Source organism: Sorex araneus, chromosome X (assembly GCF_027595985.1).
Source record: "Sorex araneus isolate mSorAra2 chromosome X, mSorAra2.pri, whole genome shotgun sequence".
Lineage (NCBI taxonomy): Eukaryota > Metazoa > Chordata > Mammalia > Eulipotyphla > Soricidae > Sorex > Sorex araneus.
In genome coordinates, this window is record NC_073313.1 from 274,458,092 (window position 1) to 274,477,792 (window position 19,701).

The window sequence follows — 19,701 nt, forward strand, 5'->3', positions numbered from 1 at the left end:
CAAAAGGCTGAGGATGAAGATATTTTTCCCGAACTTCTAATGTCTAATACAGAAGAAAGAATCAGTATATTTGATAGACATATAAATTTTCTTGAATTTTAATGTCAATTTCTAAGGAAAATAAGATCATACAAAATATTTTAAAAAATAATATTAGAAACATACATAAAAACAAATGTAAATCATGATTATATTGAATTAAATAAGCAAAGAATACAGATTAAAGTATTCACAGTAAAGAGCAACTGAAAACCAAATATATAAAATTTATTAATATAGGTGAAGAATCCTGGGCAGTGGGCAATGCAACACCAGAGAATGCTCAGGGCCCCAAACGAAGCCAACAACACCGGGGTGCCCCAGATGGAGGAGGTACAGCTCCCCACCTTCTCTAAATGGAATCCCAGCAACACTGAGCTTCTAAAAACATGGCTCCGGTATGTGGGGACCAGGACTATTTCTCCAAACTGTGCAACCTTTCTTGAAAGTGAGCAGTGGAAAATATCTGCCCCTAGAAGGCAGGCTTGAATGGTGGTGTTGAATATCCAAGCAAAATATAATGCCCAAAACTATAGAGAGAGCCCCAAGGCACACAAACTAAGTCCAGAACCCAGCAACTTCTTGCAGAACTGCCTCTAGACTGTGAACTAAGATATGGTCCTGTGCCGCCCCAGGAGGGGAAAGGTTTTTGTCCTTTGGCCTTTCCTTTTGGTGGTGGCGGCATGGCAATCGCCATCATTCAGAGCCCATTGGACAGAGGTATGAATTTGCAGTGACAGGGTGCGTGGGAAATCTTGGATGGGAGGGTGTTACCAGCACTGCTTCCTGCCCAGATGAGACCCCGGTAGCTGCCCACAAACAGCTCCTCTGCTCCTGAATGGCCATGATTCCGAAGTCACAGAAACCGATTTCAGAACCCAGCGGTTTCTTGCAGAAATGCCTCTAGACTGTGAACTAAGCTACGGCTCCATGCCATCCCAGAAGGGAAAGGTTTTTGTCCCTTGGGCTTTTCTTCTGGCGGTGGCAGCATGGCAACAGCCATCATTAAGAGCCCATTGGACGGAGGTACAAGTTTGCAGTGGCAAATCAATTTCAGAACCCAGCAGCTTCTAGCAGAAATCACTCTGGACTTAATTACATCCTGTCGTATTCAGGGTCAGGGGAATGAGGCCCATTATTGTTGCTGTTTTTGGTTGCTTGCCAGGCTCTGCTGTGCGAGATTCTGTATCGTTCTCATCCAGGAGAGTTGTTTGATAGTTTCTGGTTCTTGGTCATTGATGAGACTACATGGCAGGGGCCGGGGGGGATGCAGTTTGTGGGTGTGACTGCCAAGCTACTAGAAAACTGGGGATCTGGGTGGAGGAGGCCCAGTCCCGATCCGAGCAGGCTTGGAGATCTCAGCTACAAGTCCCACATACCTGGGTTCCTCTGACAGTTCCTTCATGGGTGGGGCTCATCCGGGCATGTGGAGAGTGGCCTTGGGCATGGTTGTGGCTGGGTTCTGGAGGTTTTCGGCTGCTGGAGCTCTGCTTGGGGCAGAGAGGGAGACTCAACCTGCCCTCCTTCGAGGGGCCCTGGTGAAGACAGCCTGGTACGGGGACAGGAGATTCTGCATTACTCTCTTCGGGTAGTTTTGTTTTATAGTCTCTGGGTCTTGGCCGTTGATGAGATTACATGACCCCAGGGGTGGTGGGGGCATTATAAAATTATAAAATAAAAATATGAAACTATATACCTTAAATTTAAACAATTTTATTTATCAATTATTTCTCATTAAATTCTGGGGAAATATTTAGTTTTGAACAGTTCTCAAAACAAAAATCAAATATTAGGTAAAAGTCTAGTACAGGGTTTAGGTGCTTTTGTCTTGTGTGCACTCATCCTAGCAAGATCCTTGGAAGCACATATAGCTCCCTGAACACTAGTAAGAGTGATCCCTAAATACTTGATACTTTGAGCATAGAGTCAGGAGTAAGCTGAGAACATTGCCATATATGGCCCAAATACCGCCCCCCACACAGATAAATTATCTTAATAAAATAATACAAAATATCTCATGACTGCAAAATAAAGAAAAGAGTCCTACTTCACACATAAAACAATTCAAAAAATATTTAAAAACTTGATATTAGACCCAAATTTACAAAATATATCTACAATAGCATAGTCATAATTCTCCATGACCCTGACTTTAGACAAGTTTTCAATGATCTAACTTCATTGGCAAAGGAACGAAAGAAAAAATAAACAAACGGGACTATGTCAATGACAAGGTCAAATATCTAAATGCATAAAGCACTCACAAAACTCAAGATTGAAAAACAAAAAAAACCATTAAAAAAATGGGGAGAAGAGCTGAATGGGCAATTTCTCAAAAAAAGACATGCAGATAGCTGTCCTCGTCCTGCAGTAATGAGATACCTGGGAGTGACAGGCCGATCAGAACCTGATCTAAAACTGATAGTTCATAGACACTAACATAATTGACTGGTGATCAATTGAACAAGTTAATTCAGGGCAAGTAGGAATTATATTGAGGCAAAAGCGGGCATGTGGTAAGGGGAGAAAAAGGAAAGACTAAAGGTTGTGTGGCACAGACAACACAATACCTAAGTCCCTTTTGAGATTTCCAAAGTCAACCATGAAGGTTTCAAAAGCAACCCACATGCTCAAGCCCAGTCAAAGGTAAATTATTAAACTACACTATTCTCTGAGGAGCACTAGGTCCTCTGGTGTCAGTCCTTTGTCATTGTCTGGAGTTAGTATCAGAAGCCTTTACATCTAGGAACCTGGAGTGATCTCACAGGTTACTCAGTCCAGGTCAGCTTGGGAGCTGTGCCAGCAGGAACTCCAACAGATGGCCAATAGATAATATATAAAAATGTTCATCATGACTAGTTATCATGAAAATGCAAATCGGAAACACAAGTTACTATCTCATACTAATGAGAACGATCTATGTCAAAAGTAAAAGCAAGGGGGTATGGTGCTGCCAGCAAGTCAACCTTACCGAGAGTGCATCATCAGCCTGATGGTGCTTTCAAGCTTCCTGATACCCCAAAATTGCCATTGGCTTTTGGCTGGACCTTAACAACTTGGGACCAAGTTTACCAAGAAATTAAAGTCAAAAATTTGGTATGTGGGAGCCATGCCCCCAAACCACCTCCAACTCAGCTACACAAGCTCATTTTTTGGTGTTATGTCAGAGACCATAGATAAATCTTGAAGGAGATAAAAATCCATAGTTAATCTCTGACCTGCATATGGATGAACAGACCATGGTAAATCAGAGGAAGACGGGTTGACCTGGTGGCCCTCCCAAGCAGAGCCCCCAGCAGTCGCTTGCATCCACAATCCAAAATCGCTGCCATACCCCTGGCCTGACTCCACCATCTCAGGATAGAACTCACCAAGATATAATCTGCTGAAAATTCTGGTATGCAAGTTTTGTGACTGAAATTTCCAGGCTTTTTCAGAGTTGGGATAGGCTAGCTCCCCACACTTCCCAATATTCACAGAAGCACTGGCAGTCACCCCCATGAACCAACTCCAGCACTACCATGTAAGCTCTATTACTGACCTTGCTTCAGAGACCCATAGATAAATTTTAAAAGAGATCAAGTCTCAGTTAATCTTGAACCCACACATGGCTGAACAGACCCAGACCTAGGGTAAATTGGAGGGCAGTGAATTGACCTGTGCCTGCCAAAGCAGAGCTGCCAGCAGCTAATTGCTTCCACAATCCAAAATCGCCACCATACCTGGAGCCTGACCTCACTGTCTCAGGACGGACCTCACTAAGATACAACCTCCTGAAAATTCTGGTATGCGAGTTTTGTGACTAAAATCTCCAGGCTTTCTCGGGGCTTGGATGGACTACCTCCCCTCACCTCCCTATACTTAGAGAAGTCTTGGCAGTCAATCCACACCTCAAAGCTGCCACCCAATTGAAAAGCTACTCCAGACTTACTGTCTCAATAAAAATACCGAATGCCCTGAACAAACACCATGACCTTTTAGCACCTGTATTGCAAACCATAATGCACAAAAGGTAAGAGAGAGAGAGAGCAAGAAAGAAGGAAAGTGCCTCTGGTAGAGGGAAGCTGGGGGTGGGGGGATGGGGGCATGGAGGGTTGTGGGATGGTGGTAGGGAAATGGGAAACATTGGTGGTGGGAAATGAACACTGGTGGAGGGATGGGTGCTGGATCATTATATGACTAAAACCCCAGTATGAACAGCTTTGTAATGGTCTATCCCATAGATATCCAATTAAAAAATATTTTTTGAAAAAAGTAATGTTGAGAGAGACTTCTAAGATCTCAGGGAAAGGACGAATGGAGAGGTTACTGAGCCTGCTTGAGAAATCTATGATTAACGGGATTTTGTATGATTATATGAATGTAGAGTTCATGCCCAATTCAATCAGTTTAATCATTAGCAAAATAAATAGCAGTACTCCTACATTTAAAAAAAGAAAAAAGCATAACAATAAGAAATAATAAGCACTAACCAGGATGTAGTGATAATCACCACATTGAGATCATACCAAATGCTAAAAAGCCACACTTACAATTAAGTACAAAACAAGAGGGTTTTTTTTTTTTGCTTTATAACACTATCTGAATTTTACAGTGAACCTTTAGAAAGAAGAAGCAATTATTGTTTCATAGTAACTATTAGAGTAAACTTAATGTGTGTTACTTAATAAATTTTACAACAAAAGGGAGAAGAAACAAGGGAAGCAGAGAGAATTGAGTGAAGGAAAATGATTAATTAAGAAGACTACAAAAAAGACACAACTACAAGGCTGTTGCACTTTGGAGGAAAGCTTGTCAACTGAGTGCAAATATTGTGGCATTTGAAATATACTAGATTACTTGAATTATAGATTGAAGCATAATTCATTTAGTGTATCTATACTGTATTAATATTCAAAAATGGTGAATTAGTCAATGGGTGAGAAATATTCTATGGAACTAATGTAGCACTTTCATAATGTCATTTAAATTCCCAACTCCCAGATTACACATCAAACTGTTCATTAAAATGAAGAATAAAATAATAATTTTCAGTGTCTCTCACAAATATTTATAAGCCAAAATTAATGCCTTTTAAAAGTATAAGACAGGTATGCTACCATCTGGCTCAATGTAAATCATTTCCAAAGTGGGCACAAAAGTTACAGGCTCTATGCTTTTTATTACAAAGCCTGATACACACTAAACTTATCAAACTAAAGGAATGTATCCAGTGTTTTTTAAATGTCACATTTTTATGAAGATTTGTACAGTAAAAAACAAGAGGCTGACAAGTTACATTAACAACCTCCTTTTATACCTTTTCTAAACTAGCAGTTCAGATGTTCTGGCTCATTAAATTAAACTACTTTCCACCCCCTATACTATTGAAAAGACCAGTCATAATACCTTTGGATGGAATTATGTTTAGAAATCAACCTCTTACCTATAAATGTTGAGAAGTTGAAACATAGTCTCAGGGAGCTGGAGTGATAGCACAGCAGGTAGGATGTTTGCCATGCACGTGACCAACCCGGGTTTGATTCCCGGCATCCCATATGGTCCCTTGAGCACCGGTAAGAGTAATTCCTGAGTGCAGAGCCAGGAGTAACCCCTGTGCATCACTGGTTGTGACTCAAAAAGCAAAAAATGAAAAGAAAAAGAAAAAAGGAACAGTCTCAAAGAGAGTGAGCAGAGGAAGAGAAGACTGGAAGAAAGTTGGTTAAACACATATTCCCATGGTGGTTCAATACAAAAAATAAAATAAATTATTCTCAAAAATAAAAAATAAATAAATACATATTCCCTAGCAGAACATCAAGGTTCATCTAAAAAATGTTTAGATTACCTGGCAGGAAAACTAGTGTGTGTGGGGGGGGGTGAAAAATAGTGTGTGAGGGGTGCATGGGAGAGAGAAATTAAAGCATAGAGGAAGAGTATATAGAGAAATAAAAAGGCAGAAAAACAATACATCCCTTAACCCTGGATTACAAAACAAATTATCAAATAAATTATCATTACAGAGGCTGGAGAGAAGATGAAGAGATGGGGTAGAAGCAGCATGATGACATTGATGGGGAGTATTGGGCACTTTGGTGACTCAGGGATTACTCTAGCTCTCTACTCAGAAATTACAACAGGCAGTGCTCGAGGGACCTAGGGGTCAAATCTGTTTTGGCCACATGTGAGGAAAGTAGGAAAGTATTCTACCCACTCTACTATCTCTCCAGCCCCATAATGCTTTTTTACAAGCAAATGCAAACTGCTAAGAGTATTACTTGCTAATTTTTATGTTCACAAATAAGCTAAGATAGAAAACAGTTATTATGCTAACAGTATATTTACGGAAAACTATAGGTAAGACTAGATGACTCATTAATATGGTGCGACTTAAACATTGAGTGCCAACAAAGTACATCATAATAGATACCAACTGTGCAGTACCTAGTAAACAAGAATAACTGATGACATGGAAGCAGCTAACAGAACCCAGTTTCCTTATCCCAACCCATCTGAAGAATAACTCCCAACACACTCTCATGGTTCTTGACAAGTTAATGGTATAGAAAACAGTAGCATACCACCAATGCACACAATTTATATAAATGCCAAAGAAAATTGTCATCAATTGGCAAACTTGGTCTATGAAAACAGCAGTTTTACCTCTACAAAACATATATTCTATTTGATAGTTAGATCACATTTGACTTAAATGTAATAATTTCTTGGTGAAAAATTAATTAACAAAGAAAGCTAATCTAGTTCCCTCTCAGTGCACTAAAAGTTGTGTCTAAAAAATATGTGATTCTTAAAAAGGCACTGCAATCTTTAGAAACTAATTATATGAAAGTACAATTAGCAAATGTCTTGAAATATGTACAAAAAGAATAAACTACCTCCACCTTCAAACTCTCATTTATTAGTAAAACACCCTATCTCTCTCTCTATCCTGTTTTTAGACACAAACTTTTTTTTAATCACATGAGACACAGGTACAAAGTTTTCATGTTTGAGCTTCAGCCATACAATGATGGAACACCCATTCTTCCACACGTACATTTCCAGCACCAATATCCCCAGTATCCCTTCTGCCACCCTCACCCTGCCCTCTGCCTCTAAGGCAGACAATTTCCTTCTTACTTTTTCTCTATTTGGGGGCATTATGGTTTGCAGTACAGATACTGAGATGCCATCATGTTTGGTCCTTTATCTACTTTCAGCACACATCTCCCATCCTGAGCAATCCCCCCAACCATCATTGACTTAGTGATCCCTTCTCTATCCCCACTCCCTTCTGTCCCAACTCATGAGGCAGGCTTCCAATCATGGAGTAATATTCCTGGCCCTTGTCTCTCCTGTCCTAGGGTGTTAATCTCATATTATGTTATTTTATATTCCACAAATGAGTGCAGTCATTCTGCCTGTCCTCCTCTTTCTGACTCATTTCACTTAGCATGATACTCTTCATGTTCATCCATTTATAAGCAAATTTCATGAATCAATCTTTCCTAACAATGTATAGTATTCTATTGCATAGATGTACCAAAATTTTTTTAAAGAGTCATCTGTTTTTGGGCACTTGGTTTGTTTCCAGAGTCTGGCTATTGTGAATAGTGCTGCAATGAACATACAGGTGCTGATGTCATTTCTACCATGATTTTTTGCACCCTGGGTTATATTTCCAAAGGTGGTAGTACTGGGTCATATGGAAGCTCAATCTCCCATTTTTTGAGGAATACCCATATTGCTTTCCTGAAAGACTGGACCAGTCAGCATTCCTATCAACAATAAAAGAGAGTCCCCTTCTCCCCACATCCATGCTAGCATTGGTTATTCTTTTTTTTTTTAATGTGTGCCAATCTCTGTGGTGTAAGATGATATCTCATTGTTGTTTTGATTTGCATATCCTGATGATTAGAGATGTAGTGCCTTTTGGCCATCTGTATTTCTTTCATAAGGAAGTTTATTTTCACTTCTTCTCTCCATTATTTGATGGGGTTGGAGATTCTTTTCTTGTACAGTTCTACTAATTTCTTGTAAATCCTGGATATTATTCCCTTATCAAATGGGTATAGGGTAAATATTCCTTCCCATTCCATGGGCTCTCTCTGTGTTTTAGTCACTGTTTCTTTTTAGGTGCAGAAAAGCTTCTTAGTTTAATGCAGTCCCATTTGTTTATATTTGCTTGGTCAGTGGTGTTTCATCCTTAAAGATACCTTTAGCTTCAATGTCATGGAGGGTTCTGCCTACATTTTCCTTATGGATTCAGGTCTGATATTGAAGTGTTTAATCCACTTTGATCTGATTTTTGTGTCTGGTGTTAAACAGAAGTCTGAGTTCATCTTTTTGCAAATAGCTGTCCAGTATTTCCAACACCAACTGTTGAAGAAGTTTTTCTTGCTCCACTTCACCTTTCTCTCCTTTATCAAAGATTACGTGATCATATACTTGAGACTCTGTGACAGAATACTCAATTCTGTTTCCTTAAGTCATTTTTAGAGCTTTGGTGACTCGCTGAGTTACCACTGTATTATGTTAGCTCTAAATTCTCTGGGTTTCCTATAAATTTATGTTTTCTGACCCTTATCATCACATTAGGTCTATTTCTTTGAACAATATTTTTTCTCTATACTTTATATTCCTCTGAACAATATGTTTTAATCATTCCAGTTAATGGTTTAGTAGCTCTTTATAATTCGATTCTCTAACCAGTCGGGTATTGAACATTTTATTTTCTCTGTCCAGATCAGTCTCCTGATTCAACTTTAGTTCATCATTGGATGTTATGAAAACTCTGTTTTCAATATTTTAACTAGACACTTCAATGCTGATTATAGTGCAATATTATTGTATGCCGCAAGCATAAATGTTAATACTATAGTAAATCATGACACCACACTAAAAAAGTTAAAATTAAGATAAACTGTCAACTATATTCAATTCCAACTGGCATGTTCTTTAAAGTTTTAACTGGCTTCTAAGAAATTTTCATGTTCTCGGTGTAATTGGCTGACTTGATTTTAAAAATATTTATCTAAGTAAAAGGAAAAAGAAAAAAATTGACTTAACTAATTCTTACTTCCTCTACAGGCAGACTGCATCATGCTCAGATCTTTTTTTTTAATTTATTTATTTTTAATTAGTGAATCACCATGTGGGTACAGTTACAGATTTATACATTTTTGTGCTCATATTTCCCCCATACAAAGTTTGAGAACCCATCCCTTCACCAGTGCCCATTCTCCACCACTGGTACACCCAACATCCCTCCTACCCTCCCCATTCCCGTCTCCCCCCCACCCCACCCTGCCAATGTGGCAGGGCATTTCCTTTTGTTCTCTCTCTCTCATTAGGTGTTGTGGTTCGCAATAGAGGTGTTGAGTGGCCACTGGGTTCAGTCTCTAGACCACATTCAGCCCGCATGCTCAGATCTTGAGGTTAGTGTTCTTTCTCTGCAATACACAATACACAATACACAAATCACATGCCTGTCTTTGTCATGATACTGATGGCACTATAGTCTCCAGTTAGGTAACAATTTCCTAAAAGGGAAAAAGTAAGTTTATTATCTCTTTGTCCCTTGCTACAGCAAAATACTTGATATAGACTAGATACTCGTTGAAGTTTTTGAATAAATTGTTAGTCTTCTGAACTTTCCTCCCATAAAAATTTTAGCCCTACGAAACATATTTTCCCTATATTTTTTTGTCAAGGTGTCTTTGGCACAGAGTGTTGTGATGTGCATGTTGATCTGAAATATGAAGTAATATTGATTTGTATGTATATTTATATTTCAGGCAGTCACATTATGCCATGCTTTGGTAATAGCTGCATAATTCTCTACTGGGAGAGCTGTTTCTATAATCGCAGCTGATGATTTCTTTTTATAGACTTTATATTTTATGAGCTGCTTTTTATTGTCAGAAATCAAATTACAAAAAAAGAAGTCTTCTGAAATGAGGGTTCTGTCTCAGAAAACTATAAATCCAGAGGTGGAAACTTATCTGTACCACTGAAATAATGGGTAAATTGCCCCCAGACATTGCAAACTGCTAAAGAAAATAAAATTTCCAATTCACTATCATAGAATAGGGTATAAAATCGTAACAAATATGATGTAGGGAAAAAATCTTGTTGGATATAATAACTTTGTAGATTTAATTGTTGATATACTACCCAAAACAGCAATTTTATATATCAATGTTACAATTAAGTTTTTATTGTTCTGGTTTTTTGTTGTTACAGTTTTGGGTGATGACTTGTACTGCTTAGGCTCTGTGCTTGAGGATTACTACTGGCAGTTCTCAGGGGACCATATGTGGTTCCAGGGATTAAATCCAGGTAAGCCACATGAGAGGCAATTGTTCGCCTGCTGTATTATCTCTCTGACCTCTCGGGCTCTTTTTGCTGATCGGCATATCCCACAGCCATATATTGTTGGAAGTAAGATGTGAAGTTTAGTCTTTCTTTGTCTATAATAAAATCATTTTGTTTTCAGTATTGTGCGGTCCCCCCTGCGGGCATCATCCTGTCCCGCAGGGAGGACCTTTCGTGGGGCTAAGGACGGGATGCAACCGAATGAAGAGACAGAGAGCCAGAAGGAGGAGGAGGAGAGAGAGAGGTTTTTTTCACAGCAGTTACAATACTTATACCTCTTGGTGGGAGGGGGCGGTATGCATGCTTGGACCCCCATAGGAACAATAATAAAATGCAGATCAGGCATGGGTGTTGGGCAGATCAGGCATGGGTGTTGGCTAGTGAGAGAGGAATGGCGAACTGATAAGATCAGTAAGGTCAGCAATGGTGACCTTGTTACAGGAATCCCAAGTAAGCCTCCGCTTGACTAGAGGATAAGAGCCGGGCTTGTAAAATGGCTCCCTACATAGTATTTTAAAGTCTCTGGTAAAAGAATTTGAAGACAAAGTTATTATTAACTTATTTGTTCATTTATTATTATATTCTTTGCCATGGACCAAGATTCAGTGAACCCACGGCAACTTGATAGGTCTCAATCCATATGACAGTATATTACAAAAACCACTTCCAGAATATGGCAATAATTTCTTCCACTCAACTATACTATGAAGCAGTCTAATATAGTAGATTATTTAGCTTACCATCCCTTCTACAAAAATAAATACCACTTGAAATCTCCATAGAGATACTTACTTTAAGTTAGCAAACTTAAAGTACCTCCCCAATTGTATCCAAGATTACTATCAACCCTCTGGGTCATTCTAACTTCTCCTTCCATCAGTCCAGTGACCCAGTGTCTGACGCAACATTACCATCCACCTTGGGAAACACTGAGCAAGACACATAGGATGGGGACACTAGCAATAACCCTCTAGTCTGCTCCTTTCCACATTCCTCTTCAGGTCATGCTAGACCTTAAAAAAAATAAGATGTCAAACCGAAACCTATCACAGCCTGGTCTTGGAATCAGAAAGTATAGAATGCCCTTGTTGAACTGCCATTTTGAGAACTCACGGATGCTATTCTGAAGGTCTTATTTGACCAAATTTCCTGCACTTGAATATCCCTCATGTTTGGGGGAAATGAACATGATCTCCAATACAGGCTTCAACCATGTTGTGCCATTGTTCTCCAGCAATGGGTAAAAACCCTCCAGTCCTGGGGATATCCCATTGACCTTGCAATCTCTGGAATAGTGTCATTGTTTCCCTGAAATATCAATATAAACTCTTTATTTTTCAGAAATTTATTCTTCATTTTTCTGTTTTCTACTTTTGCATGGCATACCACTGTAATCTCATTCTATGTCATCTGTTATATCATGGTTCTGTGGCTGATAATGTGTCTGGATTCTATTGTTGGACTCAACCATGAGGACCACGGTCAGCTAATGTGATGAGTTGGTAAGGGTACCTAGATATGAAGGAACTGTCCAGAGATCGGTTGCCAGTGAGGTGAGTTTCTGGAAAGATCAAGACTGGTAAATTAAAAAGAAAAAAAAAACCTCCCATCTGTATATGTACCTGAATTCAGTCACTCAATTTATATTGCAATAAAGACCTTCAGAAGAATATCAGATAGTGGTGTAAAAGAATTTTACACAAGAAATATGAAAAGGATTTCCAGTAGCTTGGCAGTCACACCCACAAACTGCCCCCGGTGCCATGTACTCTCATCAACGACCAAGACCCAGAGACTATAAACTAAAGCTCCTGGAAGAAAATAACACAGAATTTCCTGGATATTATATTCTATCCATAACAAACAATACAAAAAACATCTAGCATTGCCTTTTCGGCAGGTTTGAGTGGTGGTAAGACTGGTGTCAAAATTTAATGTAACCAAAGTAGAGTAAGAGTATGGGGGAAATTACCAGACACACAAGCAGGGGAAGGATTGGAATGGGGGTTGGGGGAATACTGGGGATTTTGGTGGTGGAAAAAGTGCACCGGTGAAGGGATTGGTGTTTGATGATTGTATGACTGAAGCTCAAACATGAAAGTTTTAACTGTATATCACGGTGATTTAACAAAAGGGGGGCAGGGCAAAAATAATAATGATAAATAATAAAATAAAATTAACATTCTGAATTTTAAAAAGTAATGTGGAATTCATGCCCAATTCAATCAGCTTAATCAATGGCTGAATAAATAGCAGTACTCCTACATTATAAAAAAAAGAATATTTACCCAATACACATCTGATAAGGGATTAATATTCACTAGTAGAATTGTACAAGACACTAGTAGAATTGTACAAGAAGAAACCTCTAACCCCATCAAAAAATGGGGAGGAGAAATAAACAGAAGTGTCCTCAAAAAACAAAATACAAATGGCCAAGAGGCTCATGAAAAAATGCTCCACATCACCAATCATCAGGGAGATGCAAATCAAAACAACAATGAGATATCATCTCACACCACAGAGACTGGCTCACATTCAAAAGAACAAAAGCAGCTGGTGCTGGCGTGAATGTGGGGAGAAAGGGACGCTCTTTCACTGTTGGTGGGAATGCTGACTGGTCCAGCCTTTCTGGAAAACAATATGGACAGTCCTTCAAAACCTAGAAATTGAGCTTCCATTTGACCCCGCAATATCACTTCTAGGAAAATATCCTAAGGATGCAAAAGAGCACAGTAGAAATGACATCTTCACCTGTATGTTTATTGCAGCACTGTTCACAATAGCCAGAATCTGGAAACAACCTGAGTGCCCGAGAACAGACAATTTGTTAAAGAAACTTTGGCACATTTATACAATGGAATACTATGCAGCTGTTTGGAAAGATAAAGTGATGAAATTTACTTGTAAGTGGATGGTCATGAGAGTATCGTGCTAAGTGAAATGAGTCAGAAAGAGAGGAACAGACATAGAATGACTGCACTCATTTGTGTAATATAAAATAACATAATGTGAGACTGACTCCCAAGGACAGTAGACACAAGGGCCAGGAATATTGCTCCATACTCGAAAGCCTGTCTCATGAGCTAAGGGAGAAGGCAACTGGAATAGAAAAGGGATTGCTAAATCAATGACGGTTGGAAGAATCATTCGGGATGGGAGATGAGTGCTGAAAGTAAATAAAGGACCAAATGTGATAGCCTCTCAGTATCTATATTGCAAACTGTAATACCCAAAAGTAGAGACAGAGTATGGGAATAATTGTCTGCCATAGAGGCAGGGGGAAGGCTGAAAGGGGAGAGGGATACTGGGGACATTGGTGGTGGAGAATGTGCACTGGTGGAAGGATGGATGTTTGATCATTGTATGGCTGAAACTCAAACATGAAATTTTTGTAACTGTATGTCATAGTGATTCAATAATAAAAAAAGAAAAAAGAAATAATAATATGCTTAGTTACTGGTACTTGGGTAATGTTAAAATTGTTGCTTAATATGAGGTTATACAAAGAAGGCATACATGTTGTTTGGATTTTAAGAAAATACTAAATATCTATGCCAATTGGACTTCAGAAAGCAGGCAGGACCTATGTCTTGATCTTCAGCCCACTATGATACTGACTACTATAACAATTACAGTTGTAAATGATCACTCTGGACAAAAACTGAGTATTTAAAGTAGTTAAAGGGATATACATGACAATCTTACAATACTTGTGCTGCAAACCATAAGATCAAAAAGAAAGAGAACTAGAGAGAAAGAAGAAACCTATCTGCTATAGAGAAAGACTGGGCATGGGGTGGTGATAGGAAGGAAACTGGCACATTGGTGATGAAAAATGTAAACTGGTGAAGGAACAAGTGTTGGGACATTGTATGACTGAAACCCAATCATGGACAACTTTGTAACTGTTTATCTCACGCTGATTTAATTAAAGTAATTTTTTTTGGCTTTTGGGTCACTTCTGGCAATGCTCAGGGGTTACTCCTGGCTTTGCACTCAGGAATTACTCCTTGTGGTGCTCAGGGGACCTGGAAGGAAATCAAACCCTGGTCAGCAACATGCAAGGTAAATGTCCTACCTGCTGTACTATCGCTCCAGCCCCTTAGCTAAAATAATTTTTTCATAATATTAAATATTTCTTCAACTCTAAAAGTGCTTTGATTCTGTCTTAAGAAGCTTCTATTTCCATGTGAAAAAGATATAAACTCTGTAAAATAGGCTATTTAAAATACAGATTCTCATTTTTATTATTAATGATGAAATCATAAAATTATTGAACACTGGTTAAAAGCCATCTTGACCTGTTCAACACTTATATCTAACATTAGTTGTTCTGATCACATTTTGGGTAATAAGCACTAAGTCAAATACAATTCAGGGCAAGGCAAAGTAAAACTTTTCACCCTATGATCAAGTCTCTAGAGGCAGCTGAGCAAAACTTGACATTTAATTTAAAAAGCATGGAAGCATGATAGAAAGGCATCTATGTGTGGAGAGTGGAGAGCAGTGGTGCATTTTATTTGACATGGTGGATTTGCTTTCCTTTATTTTCATATTTTAATAAGTTCAACTCATGAAACCATAATGAAAATAGAAAGATCACTATAATCAGGATGCACGGACATTTGGGGCTCTTGATTTAAAAAGCAGTTGCCTTCCTAAGTCTTTCAACAAAATGTAAATTAAACAGATGAAATTGCCTAAAACATCACTGATTCCCAAGGGAATGTAATCATGCTTAAATGCCAAGACTAAATTAATCAGAGGAACAGAATGTGAATATGAGAAATTTCATTTTAAGCAGCTTCATGTTTCATTAAAGTAAGTGGACATGGCAGATTGGGTTAAGACTTTGCAAAGAATTATTTGAAAAGCAAAAGGCAAAGGTTCTCATCTCAAAACTATGCAGCCATAAAAACTTATTCAAATATAACTGAATGTTAATTCACATGCATGGTATGCTCCATAGTTGATCATTTTCCCAAGATATTTTTTCCAGGACTGATTGGCTAGGGGAGAGGAGAGCAAGGAGGGTGGGAATGGTTGGAAGTATGTATTAATATTGGTGTGACTAATTTTTAAAATAGCCTAGTTATAGTTGCAATATATATATTGCATTTCTATTGCTTATAAACATTCTTATTCTTCTATACTTATCTGATCTATAATATAAGTTGCGCTGTCAATCTAAACATGATACATATTTAAACATGCAGACAATGAGATTTTAATAGGCTATTTAATAGACAAAAAAGTCCAAATTCAATGTTTGTCCAACAAATGTGTTTTAATAATTGTTTTATATCAGGCAGTATTGTAGATACTTGACATAGTACACACTCACACACACACCTTTTTGTTGAAAAAAAGTAAGTTAAAAGTATTATAGATTGTAGGAGAGCAGATGACATTGGGTTGTTCTTGCGCCTCTCGCAGGGAGCTTAGATTTATTGAGTTACCCCACAAAAGTACCCATGAGGAACACCCAATTCCATCAAACACTAATAATCCTATATTGCTTTTCTCTTTCCTTTATGTCACGTGCATGGTTTAGCAATGTCCTTTTTGTATAGACACAGGAAGACAGTTGATGTTTTGCTTTTATAACATGGAATTCAATTGACTCCAAAATAATATTTACTCCTGGGCATCTGTCATATTTACCTGACTTTAACCTCAGTTGCCTTTACTTCCTAACACCCCCAAAAGGAGGGTCCCAGCAAGTGTCAAGGATGGACCCAGGGCAAGCTGTAAACTACCCTGGCATCAGAAAGGGACAAGGTAAGTGCCATAAGAAGTATAATAAGTTAAGAGTACAATCATGAAACAAAGTTTTTCTTGATCCAAAAAAAAGTAACTGAATAAAGATCCTGCTGGGGTTAGGAAAGACTAACCTGGCTTGAGAACTGTAGTCTGGGCTATATAGTGAGATGTTCCCAGGAAGAGCCAACCTTTAAGCTTGCTATATCTCTTACATACAAAATGACTAGAATATTACTAAGAAGTAAATTTACTATTATTCTTTAAATGACTTACTAGGTGAGAAAAGGAGAAAGAAATATGTTTTACATGGGATCCCACCCTTGAGCAGATCTCCTAGTAATCTAGAGTGCTGAACCCTCAGATGAGATTTTGTCCTTGAGTTAATCTCTTAGAACTTCCCCTGAAGGAGTGGCTTTACAATGTCTTTGTCTACAATGTTCAACCCCACCTATGTGTACCCCCACCCTTCATGATTTCCATATAACTATGCTGTAAAGGGAGAGCTCTAACTACGCTGGGGAAAAGCAAAGAAATAACTACACTGCAAGAGAGAAGCAGGAGAATGAAGCTTTAAGAGAGAAGAATGAAGCTGTAAGAGAGAAGAAGAGAGAAATAAATTGAGTACCAACCATGTGGGGCCCTGTTCCTCCCTGTCCCCATCCCCCCATCTGTCTGTCCCTGTGGGCCGGCCAGGGAAACAATTCTCAGCCACCAAATGCTCATGTCCCATGCGCCTACGCTCTTTGGACTCACAGTAGATTATAGTAACTGGAGTGGGAAAATGGAGAATGAATGGATTCAATGAAGGGTATAAGTTTTAGTATCAAGGGCACATCTCATTGTTAAAGAGATTTGAAAAATTTGAAATAGCCATGGATTAGTTCAAAAGCCCTAGATCCTGCTTTTATATGCATTGAATATGAATGTGAAAAATAAAACTACTTCAAGACTTTCAGTAAATGATACTTGAGGTTGAAAAAGTAAAATAACACCTGTGAGTTTTGTGGAATTCATTGAGTATATTCACTGCCCACAAGCTTCTGAAGCTGTATCTTGGTCCCATTAATATGATGGAGGTCAGGTGTGAAGGCTGCCAGGACCTAGCTTGAAGGGGAAATCCCACATGGCTCAGTTATACTTCCTGCCATTGGCTGAAGATGGGCAAAGAAGGAAAAAGCAACCCCCAGTCTAATCCCTCTGCCTTCCTGGGGTCTTACTACAAAGATTCCTTGGCACATTAGGAATACTAGAAAACCAATGAAAAAATGCATCGAAGCCCACCAAATTCAGTGACTGAAACGTGGAAGGCACAGACACCAATCAGCCCTGCAAATCCTCACAAAATGACTTTAGTGAAACAATGGTGAGGATGTTTAATGAGCTCAAAGAAATGATGGCACCTGTAGTCAGCAAAGTACAAGAAATTATGAGACCTGAATGAAAAAACTGCAAGAAAAGAAGAGTGCAGTGAGTGACGTAAAGAACTCATTCAAAGCTCTGAGCAACAGAACAACCGAAGCTGAAGGAAAGGTCAAGAAGTATGAATAAACCCTCTAAAAATAAAAAGAAGATATAAAGGAGTCTAAACAGTGCACCAGAGAAATTTGGGTGAACTGAAAGGAATACAATAATCACTGGAGTTCCTGAGAAACCAGGAAGTAATTTTTTTATTAAAATTTTTTAGTTGAGTCACCATGAAATACACAGATACAAAGTTGTTCGTGATTGAGTTTCAGTCATACAATGTTCTAACATGTGTCCCTTCACCAGTGTACATTTCCCACTAACAATGTCCCCAGTTTCCCTACCGCCATGACCCCCCACACCCCACCCCTGCCCCAGTATGCCTAAAAGGAGGGCACTTCTCTCTCTCTCTCTTTATCTCTTTCCCTCTCTTTCTCTCTCTCTCTTCCCCTCTCCCTCTTTCTCTCCCCCTCTCTCTCTTTCTCTCTCTTTCTCTCTTTGTCTCTCTTTTCCAGGTTATCATGTGCTTTAATTACATGGAGAGTATCATGCTGAGTAACATGAGTCAGAAGGAGAGGAACAGACTAGAATGATTGCACTAATCTATGGAATATAAAAAAAGAAAAAATATTACACTAATATCAAAGGACATTATTTTAAAATAAACCTTTCAATAATTGGTTGTCATCAACAGAGATGAGGAACATTGTGAGAAGGAAAAGCTTGGAATCTGAGAAAGATTAGTTCAAATTCAGAATTAATGAGTTTGAGATACAGCAGAATCTAAATGAACATCTGAAAAACTGTGGTTGGATACACTAGTTCCATATCCAAGACAGATCTGATGTAAAGATATAAGGTTGGAAAAAATCTTAATGTATAGAGGGAAATTAAAAATAATGTATATCTCTAATACTCATGACTCACTGTTATGAATTATTATGAATTCATAAGTCTTATGACACTATGAATTGCATTATATTTAAGTTTTCAGATGTTGACTCTTTTTTTCTCTCTTTCTCCCCCCACTTCTCTCAATTTTGGAGACATACCTGACAGTCCTCAGAGATCACTTCTGTCTCAGTGCTCAGAGAGCATACTTGGGATGCTCAGGGAACCTTATTTGCTTCCAGCGATCAAACCAGAGTCAACTATGTACAAAACAAAGATTTATGTACTCTTTCTTTACTGCTATAACTTCTACTTTGACTTTTTTCTTAATATCACTTCCCAGCTTCTAAAACAAACAAACTCATCTAGTTCAAATAAAATCTCCTATAAAAAATTTCACACTAAATTGAGATTAGCATCCATTCTTTGGTCCTTCCATTTCCATTTGCATCATAGACTATTTTATAACATGGCCCTTATGCTCACATTTTCCCCTGCATGGCATAGAATCTTAGATGCAGAGATTCATACTAGTTATTTTGATATGTTTTTATCTCAATGTGCCTAATTCAATGCCTAATGTAGTAGATGTTAATTAAATATACGAGAACAAATTTAATGTATTAAGTCTGCAGGTTAAGTCAGAAAATAATTTAAGTGAAGGAAGGGGAGAGGAGTCATGTTTCCCACTAGTATGTGCAGCTGGAACTGGAGCTAAAGAACCATAGGATTTTCTGTCATACATGAGTGCTTCCTTCAAATGAGGAACATAAAACAAATTATTTAGGACTCTGTGTGAAGCACTTTGAATATATTATTTCATTTTATTTATTCAACAGGCACACAGTTAGTAGAATCAACCCCATTTTACAAATGAGCAGATTCAGTAACAAACAGAAAAATAAGGAATTTGAGCACATATGTGTTTAACTTTAAAAGCTCATATTGGGGGGGCAGGGCAACAGTAGAGTGGATAGGGTTCTTGCCTTGCATATGGCTAAATTAGGCTCGATGACCAGCATCTCATATGATCCACAGTCCACCACAAGTGATTCCTTAGCACAGATCCAGGAGTAAGCCTGGAGCACCATGAGGTGTGGCCCCCAAAGCAAAAATAAAATGAAATAAAAAGCTCATATTCCCTTCATTCGACCTCAGCTATATCTGTTGTTATATTAAACTTGT

General features: G+C 38.4%; 1 protein-coding gene across 1 annotated transcript in view; it reads left to right on the plus strand.

Annotated features, from left to right (window-relative positions):
- Positions 1-722: 722 nt before the first annotated feature.
- Positions 723-19,701, plus strand: part of LOC129399889 (igE-binding protein-like) — a 111,033-nt gene continuing 92,054 nt past the window's right edge. Inside the window, 2 exon segments of the mRNA XM_055121295.1 lie at positions 723-759; positions 896-1,065. Coding sequence (XP_054977270.1) covers positions 723-759; positions 896-1,065 — 207 coding nt within the window.